The sequence below is a fragment of the Nelusetta ayraudi genome, unplaced genomic scaffold (genome assembly GCF_046127955.1).
Source record: "Nelusetta ayraudi isolate G7.1 ecotype Tasmania unplaced genomic scaffold, CSIRO-AGI_Nayr_v1 ptg000188l, whole genome shotgun sequence".
Taxonomy (NCBI): Eukaryota; Metazoa; Chordata; class Actinopteri; order Tetraodontiformes; family Monacanthidae; genus Nelusetta; species Nelusetta ayraudi.
In genome coordinates, this window is record NW_027466237.1 from 127,501 (window position 1) to 136,029 (window position 8,529).

At 52.5% G+C, this 8,529-nt stretch overlaps 1 protein-coding gene across 3 annotated transcripts in view; it reads left to right on the plus strand.

Annotated features, from left to right (window-relative positions):
* The window catches only part of LOC142881246 (heterogeneous nuclear ribonucleoprotein Q-like), a 7,626-nt gene extending 112 nt beyond the window's left edge, over positions 1-7,514 (plus strand). The window contains exons 1-11 of one of the 3 annotated variants that reach the window (XM_076015399.1): positions 1-82; positions 756-957; positions 1,382-1,500; positions 1,612-1,833; positions 1,930-2,106; positions 2,224-2,359; positions 2,458-2,663; positions 2,751-2,900; positions 2,982-3,103; positions 3,233-3,680; positions 5,527-7,514. The exon at positions 1-82 is cut by the window's left edge and continues 112 nt beyond it. In XM_076015399.1, coding sequence (XP_075871514.1) covers positions 80-82; positions 756-957; positions 1,382-1,500; positions 1,612-1,833; positions 1,930-2,106; positions 2,224-2,359; positions 2,458-2,663; positions 2,751-2,900; positions 2,982-3,103; positions 3,233-3,680; positions 5,527-5,568 — 1,827 coding nt within the window. In that variant the 5' untranslated portion in view covers positions 1-79 and the 3' untranslated portion in view covers positions 5,569-7,514. Of the gene's footprint in view, positions 83-755; positions 958-1,381; positions 1,501-1,611; positions 1,834-1,929; positions 2,107-2,223; positions 2,360-2,457; positions 2,664-2,750; positions 2,901-2,981; positions 3,104-3,232; positions 4,909-5,523 lie in introns of those variants that run through there. The other 2 variants (XM_076015398.1, XM_076015397.1) reach the window with 2 other exon arrangements.
* Positions 7,515-8,529: the final 1,015 nt, after the last annotated feature.

Here is an 8,529-nt window from a genome sequence, read left to right on the forward strand (position 1 = left end):
GCGCCGGTGTGATTCTTTTACCCAGCTTGAAGCTCACTTTTACGGCGAACCAGCATCGTGCACCTAAATTAAGCTTTGCATGGTAGGTACACGTCAAACCGACGGACGTGCGGCGGTGGCGGCGGCGTTCAGACAGCGCTGTGGTGGCTGCTGCACAGCCGGTCACTGTGAGCCCCAGAGCCGCTAGCCTCCGTGGCTAGCCGGCATTTTAAGCACCAGGCCGCTGTAGTCGACGGCGGGTTAAACCGCTGGTGTACACACGGTTCTCCTGGCGGAGGGGTGGAAAAATTAAAAGCTCGGTCGTTCCGCCGCAAAGCTGTGTTGCCATGGCACCGTGCGTCCCCCCAACCACGAAGCTGCTAGCTGGAGACACCGGGGCCTGCGAGGTGGCTAACGGCTAACCAGCTCGCTGGAGCTCACAGGCGTGGACTGTGATGATGGAACAGAACCGGGATTTCGGCTTCTACCCCGCCACCTTCTCTCGGAAGTTTAACCAGAACAGCGCTGTGACTGTAAACACGCACCCCCCACCGCCCCCCAAAAAATACACTTTTAATCCATTGTTGTGTTGCTTACAGCGTGTGTGTGTGTGTGTGCTGTGCTGTGAGCGGCTTTACACCAGGACGTCGCGTGCGTTGGGTTTATCTCCAACCTTCCGATGGCGCCAAAACTTTCCGCCGACAGCTGTAGTGTTTGTTTCTGTGCGTGTTTGAGTGTTCGGTGGTGTCACTGTGTCTCCGTCCCGTCCCTCGCAGATGTCTGCAGACATGGCCACGGACCACGTCAACGGGAACGGCACGGAGGAGCCCACAGAGGAGCCTACGGAGGAGCCCACGGAGCCCATGGAACCCATGGACACCACGGCGGTCGAGAGCCGCTCGGAACACTTCCCCGCCCTGCTGGAGGCCGGCTTACCCCAGCAGGTGGCCGAGAAACTAGACGAGCTTTACGTATCAGGTGAGTAGTTGAACACTTTCTTCTTCTTCTTCTTCTTCTTTATAAAAAAAAACCAACAACTTAATTTTCCTCGTGTTGGATGCTGAGGGTGCAAATCAGAAGCTCCTCCTCCCTGCCATCTGTTTGTGTGCATCGATTCCAAGTTCTAATTCTACGTAGAAGCACCACAACCACCCGAGCATCACTGCTGGCGTTGTGACAGAATGATTTCTATTGGATTATCAGCTCTGTTTTTTTTTACACTCGCACCATCGGTGGTTCCGCTGCGTTGCCATGGGTCCGATTATACGATCGGTACGACGCGATATTGCTAACTTTTCCGATTCCACCTGTCCTCCGTCAAAGAGAATTCTTCGGATTGGAGTTTCCTCGTGTTTTTCGATGCCGTCGGTCACTTCTCTCCTGCACCTGCTTTGTTCTCCAGGCCTTGTAGCACACAGTGACCTCGACGAAAGGGCTATCGAAGCGCTGAAGGAGTTCAACGAGGACGGCGCGCTGCAAGTGCTGGTCCAGTTCAAAGAGAGCGACCTGTCGCACGTACAGGTGAGCGAGCGAGGGAACGCTTTTCCTCACGTTTAAAGTCGATTGTCGCCCGTTTGTTTGTTGGTTTGTGTTTTTTATTGACGCCCTCGTGGTTTGTTGCCTGGCCCGCAGAACAAAAGTGCCTTCCTGTGCGGCGTCATGAAGACCTACAGGCAGCGGGAGAAACAGGGCGCCAAAGTCTTGGACTCCACCAAGGGGCCCGACGAGTCCAAGATCAAGGAGCTGCTGGACAGAACCCAGTACACGCTGGACGTCACGACGGGCCAGCGGAAATACGGCGGACCGCCGCCCGAGTCGGTGTACACGGGCGCCCAGCCCACCGTGGGAACGGAGGTAAGACGACGGAGGCCCTGCTGCGTGTAGATCCTGGTGGACAGGAAGACGTGGACGATGGCGCTGAGAGAGAAATGTGTGCGGATTTGATTTCAGATCTTTGTGGGTAAAATCCCCCGGGACCTGTTTGAGGACGAGCTGGTGCCCCTGTTTGAGAAGGCCGGCCCCATCTGGGACCTGAGGCTGATGATGGAGCCGCTGAGCGGCCTGAACCGGGGCTACGCCTTCATCACCTTCTGCACTAAAGAGGCGGCCCAGGAGGCCGTCAAGCTGGTGAGCACGTCCATGAGTCCTCTCCATGGGCTTCAGGAGGGGGTTCTGGAGTCCAGTGACCATCCTGAAGAGAGGAGAGTCTCTCTAACCCCTTCTCCTTCTCCTCCTCCTCCTCAGTGTAACAATCACGAGATCCGGCCCGGCAAGCAGATCGGCGTTTGCATATCCGTGGCCAACAACCGCCTGTTTGTGGGTTCCATCCCCAAGAGCAAGACCAAGGAGCAGATCGTGGAGGAGTTCTCCAAGGTCACAGGTCAGATGTCCGGTTCAGTGCTTCCAGCAGGGGGAGTGGGTGGCGGCTGCTGCTGCTGCGGCTCTCTGACCCCGTGCCTTCTCCACTTCTGCCTGCAGAGGGCCTCAGCGACGTCATCCTCTACTTCCAACCCGACGACAAGAAGAAGAACCGAGGCTTCTGCTTCCTGGAGTACGAGGACCACAAGGCGGCGGCGCAAGCCCGGCGCCGCCTCATGAGCGGCAAGGTCAAGGTCTGGGGCAACGTGGTGACGGTGGAGTGGGCCGACCCCATCGAGGACCCCGACCCAGAGGTCATGGCCAAGGTCAGCAAGCAGCCTGGAGCCACGCCCGGGTGAGCATCTTCACCTGGGCCACAGCCTCACGCCTGCGTGTGTGTGTGTGTGTGTCAGGTCAAGGTGCTGTTTGTGAGGAACCTGGCCAACGGGGTGACGGAGGAGCTGCTGGAGACGTCCTTCAGCCAGTTTGGGAAGCTGGAGCGGGTCAAGAAGCTCAAGGACTACGCCTTCATCCACTTTGAGGAGCGGGACGGCGCTGTGAAGGTAGAGCTCCGCCCCCTGAGGGCTCTCACACCTCTGCCACTGCTGATGATGTTGACTCCTCCTCCTCCTCCTCCTCCTCAGGCCCTGGATGAGATGAACGGGAAGGAGCTGGAGGGCGAACCCATCGAGATCGTCTTCGCCAAACCTCCCGACCAGAAGAGGAAGGACCGCAAAGCCCAGAGACAAGCCTCCAAGACATACATGTGAGCCACACACACACACACACACACACACACACACACACACACACACACACACACACACACACACACCCCGTCTCTCTTACTCACCCATGCCCTGCTCTGACTCCGCCCCCTCGCTCTCCTCCTCAGGTATGATGACTATTACTACTACTCCCCCCAGCAGCACATGCCCCCCCCAGGCAGGGGGCGTGGCCGAGGCGGGAGCAGGGGGGGCTACGGCTACCCGTCTGACTACTATGGCTATGACGACTACTACGACTATTACGGCTACGACTACCACGGCTACCGCGGCGGCGGTGGCGGCGGCTACGACGACCCCTACTACGGCTACGACGACTTCCAGGCACCGCCCTCCAGGGGGCGCGGCGGCGGCCGGGGTTCACGGGGCGGAGCCTCGCCGGCCAGAGGAGGCCGTGGCGGTGGCGGCGGCGGAGGCGGAGCACCCAGAGGGCGGGCCAACTTCTCCCAGCGAGGCGGCGGCGGCGGACCGGGCCGCGGCGGCGGCGGCGTGCGCGGCTCCAGAGGAGGAGGAGGAGCAGGAGGAGGAGGCATGGCTCCGCCGCGAGGGCGAGGAGGGGTACGTGGTGCTCGGGGCGGCCGCGGTGGAAGTGTAGGAGGAAAGCGCAAAGCTGACGGGTACAACCAGCCAGATTCCAAGCGTCGCCAGACCAATAATCAGAACTGGGGCTCGCAGCCCATCGCCCAGCAGCCGCTGCAGGGCGGCCAGCAGCACCATAACTACCCCCATTACAAATCCGAACACCAGGAGTTTTATCAGGATTCTTACGGGCAGCAGTGGAAGTAAAAGCCGAGTAGGGCTTTGCTGTCGACAAAATGTTTTTGGTTGGGGTTGTTTTTAATTTTTACTACTTTTGTTTTTTTTTTTGCTCCTGTTTTGTTTTTTTTTGTTTTTTTTACGTAGAGACTTGATCTGATTGGCCATCTGCAACGTTTTTGTTTCCCCCCCCACCCACCAACCCACCAACCTTCTCACCACCTCCTCCAAATTGGTGACATCTGGCAAGACGAGAGAGAAAAAACCTCTTTGTACATATTTTTAATAATCAGCTTGGACTCGACAACCCCCCCCAACTAGTCACTCCTGCCGCCTGTTTCTGGCCGACTGCTTTTGTTTTTATTTTAAAAGATTGAAAGATTTAAAAGATCTCCCCCCCCCCCCCCCCATCAGAACGTTTGACAAAAGGAAAAAACCCCAAGACGCCGCCGACAGTTTTTAGATGAATTCTGTGCTCCGCTGTCTATTTGGCTTCTAGCTTTATGTATGTTTTTAGAATTTCTGGTTTTTTCCATGTTTTAAGTAGCTCACAGCAACAACGCATCATGTCTCCCTAAACGTGTGTTTTAATAAGAACGGATGAAAATACGATTTGTATTGTCTTAAAAGTTAATACGTGTCTTGTTACTGAGAAAAAAAAAAAAACAAAAGAGAAAAAAAAACAAAGAAGGGCGGGGCTGTCGCAGTTTCCCCGACTTTTGGCTTTTTTTACATTTTGGGCTTGTATTCTTTGCTGTTTGTCTGCTTTAATAAACATACACGCACACGTGTGTTCAAAAAAAATGAGAAAAAAAAAAACGAAACCCTTTCAAATTGTGTTTGCAAATTCATGTTTGGGCAAAAATTCTCTCTTCAAATTGCACCACGAAAAAAAAAAACAAAACAACAAAAACAACAATTTGTGGAAAGGCTCCTTGATGGAAGAGAAAATAAAAACGGACCCAAGGTTTGCCCGAGTCGGCCGCGTGCTCCGGTGTCACCGTGCATGTCATGTGACTCCCTCCAAAAATGCCACCGCGACCGACGCGTCCTCCTCATCATCGCACTCATCATCCAATCAAAGCAAAGCAAAGAGAAAATCCACCAACCAACCAACCGACCGACAGCAAGACTCAAAACGCCCTCCACCACCTTACAAGTCTCACTGCAATTCAGGGCGTGGTGGTGGTGGTGGTGGTGGTTGTCAAACACACAATTTGATTGGCCAGGCTGGTCAGCTGACCCCCCCGCCCCCCCTCACTAACTAGCCTTGCATGCAGCTGTGTCGCTGCTCTTGTGGTCGAGTCGAGCGCCATGCATGAGTCGCACTCGTCGTCGTCTTTGCTGCTCCTCCCCTCCTCTCCTGACCCCTAATTGCTAGGCTCCGCCCCCTTCCTTCCCTCCTCCCCCTAGCCCCTCCCCCACCTGTCTGAGCTCCTCTCACTCGGCTCCAAAAACCGTCCTTTCCTCCGTCTGCTCGAGGCTTTGACTCACGTGCACGTCTCCACTGCGCACTGTGTGTGTGTGTGTGCGTGCCCCTGTCTGTGTGTGTGTGTGCGTGCGTGCCCCTGTCTGTGTGTGTGTGTGTGTGTGCGTGCGAGTCCGATGCCCGCTGTCTAACTGCCTCCTTCTGTCACCTGACTAGCAGGCTAAGTGGCTGGAGGCCGGCGGTGCTGACGGCTCGCTATGAAGAAACCGACCAGGGGGGGGCGCTGAGTGACGCCGCAGGCTCCGCCGGCACACTGGAACATTGGGAAGTGGTAAGGTCAGCTGACTCGCCGGGGGTCCAATGGCATTCCGGCGGTTGATCCCCCCCTCCCTCCCTCCACACCTCCTCCTCCCTCCTCCCTCCCTCCCTCCCTCCCTCAAAGGAGCAGACAGATAATCAGACTGAGACTCGCTGCTGGACCTCCTCCTGCTCCTCCTGCTCCTCCTGGAAACTTTGTCTTTGCACTTTTTGTTTGGAATGATGTAGTGAACTTTTTTTTTTTTTTTTTTTTTCTAATTATGATTTCATTGAGCCCTCAATTTTAATTTTTTTTTGTGTGTGTATTTTTGGGATGATGTCGTGGAGGTGTTTTTTTTCCGACCGTCGTCTTCTTCTCTGAGAAGCTGTGCGTCTGTGCCGAGGCTCCGTTATAGCTACCTCAGTGTGGAGGAGTCGCCAGCCCCGCCCACCCCTTCCCCTCCCCCAACCCCTCCCCACCCCCACCTCACACACACACCTCAGAGACACGCGACAACGCAGCACTTACCCACACCTGAGTCGTTCCTGCACAGACTGAACGATGGCGCCGTTTGCACACTGTGTCGTCGGATTTTTACTGGGAACCAGTAAAGCCGCTTGTCTTCCACCACCACCACCACCACCAGGGGGCCGCCAGGTCCCCGCCCTCTGACTGAAGTGAACTGACTGAGCTGAGCCGCCTTCAACAACAACAACAACAACAACAACAACAACAACTCATCAGCTCTGTGAGGAGCACAACTGGAAGAAGGTTTGGATGCTGCTGCTGCTGCTGCTGCTGCTGCCAGAGGTCACGTGATGCTGCAGGAACCTAGAGGAGGAGTCTGCAGACAGACAGACAGACAGGCAGACAGACAGGCAGCTGTGTGAATCCCTCACTGCATTTCTTTATATTATTTTAGCTTTCTTTTAAAGTGTCCACAAATTTCAAACCAGGCCCCTGAAAACCAAGCAACGCAGGACAGAACAGCAGAAAAAAAATAAATAAAAATAACGGTGCTTTTTTTGAAAAATAAAAAAAACTAAATCTCTTTATGCGAACAAACACATTGTTAAACATTATTTTGACCGTCTTGTCTATAAACTCACAGGCTGCGTTCAGACTGCGGGCCAATCAGATTCCTTCTCGAATCGGGTCTTCGGTGGCCGACTCCACGTGGGGGGTGTGGTTCTGTCCAGACCGGGCCCACGTTATTGAGCCGCCTGACAGGTTTGCTGGAGGCGTGGTCCAGTGTGGCGTGCAGTTGCCATACCTGGCCTGCAGCTCCCGACGAGCCAATGAGCTTCCTGCTCTGTCCAGTTTCAGTCTGGTCGGGCTTCAGATCGGATTCTTGGCCGGCAGTCTGAACGCGGATGCAGTGCAGCCTATTGGTTCAAGCAAAAGACATCAAGAATTCAACCCGTTTTCATCGCTAGCGAGTTTTGGAAAAAGACAAAAAGATAAAAAAAACAAAAAAAAAATACGTTTTTTTTTGTGTAGCTCAGATCACAGACGGCCGCATGGAGTTGTGTTACCTGTTGTTGTCACCTGTCGAAGATGGAATGTTCGACACGGTGGCTGCGACTGCCAGCTTCTACTGCCACCTGGTGGACAGCAGACGGCCGTGCGAGGGAAACACTGAGGCCTTCTGGGATTGGTAGGAAGTTGGGCCGAGCGCGGCAGCAGGATGTTTCTCTCCTCTCTGTGTGTCGTTTCTCCATCACTTTCCGTTTCACTGTCTTGACTGTGACTTGTTGTTTTTTTTTTTTTTAGAACCATTCAGCTCAGATGATGTTACGTCTTTTTGTTTTTTTTCTAACAATTGTGTTTGCATTCTCGCAAATGAATCGTTTTATACTGTAAAGTGAGGCAAGTTAAACTTATTTTTCTAATAAAGTTATTGACTTTGTGTCTCATCTGCTGATTTTATGGAATAAATCACCAAATCACCAAATAATACTGACGAGTAAACGTAATAAATACTTAAATACACACGTAGCCCGTCTACCTTCTGTGCGTGTAGATGCCCCGCCCCCCTCGAGTTCCATAAGGTTCAGTAATGGGTCAAACCTAAAGTCGACCTAAAGCTGAAGAAATAAATCTACTGAGAAAGCAACTTTGCAAATAAAACACTTTTCACGTAAAAACTTGATAATTATCACGTTACAACGTGAAACTATCACGTTCACGTGATACTGAGCCTTGTTTTTATTTCCCCTAGGGTGGCAGCAACACGCTTCCGTAGCTCGGGTGCGCGATGACCAAAACAAAAAAGAAAAAAAAAAAAAAAAGAAGCCAGTACCTGGGTGTAGCACCTGTTGCGTGTTGCGTCCAGTAGGTGGCAGGGCGGTAGCGGTGGCAAGCGGAGCTTCCAACTTCGGAGCTGCGGCCTGCGGCTCGGCATTGAGCGCCCCCCGGCCCTCCCCGCTGGTTTGAGGAGGCTGCTGGTTTAGCTGCTTCTCCACTCATTGGTCCGCCGATGAGTGAGTGGACGAACCGAACCCTGGGAACTGGAACTGGAACCACCAGAACCACCGGACTGAAAACAACCTGTTAACCATCAACGAACTTGGAAAAAAATAAATAAAACAGACAGTTTTAGCATTCTTAATACACAATACTCTTCTTTTTACAATCACAAGTTTGCAATATTATTATTATTATTGTTATTGTTATTGTTATTATTATTATTAGTAATAATAATAATAATAATAATAATAATATATCCATAGGACTATATTTATTTAACTAGTTTATGCATGTATGTATTTGTATATTCATATATCTACACACATAGCTACACACATTACAAGGATATTATGATTTTTCTTTTTTCTTTTTTTTTTAAACAACAACAAACAATTGATTGGAATTTCTTCAATACAAAACATTCTGTCAAGGCACTTTAGATCTGACCCAGGATC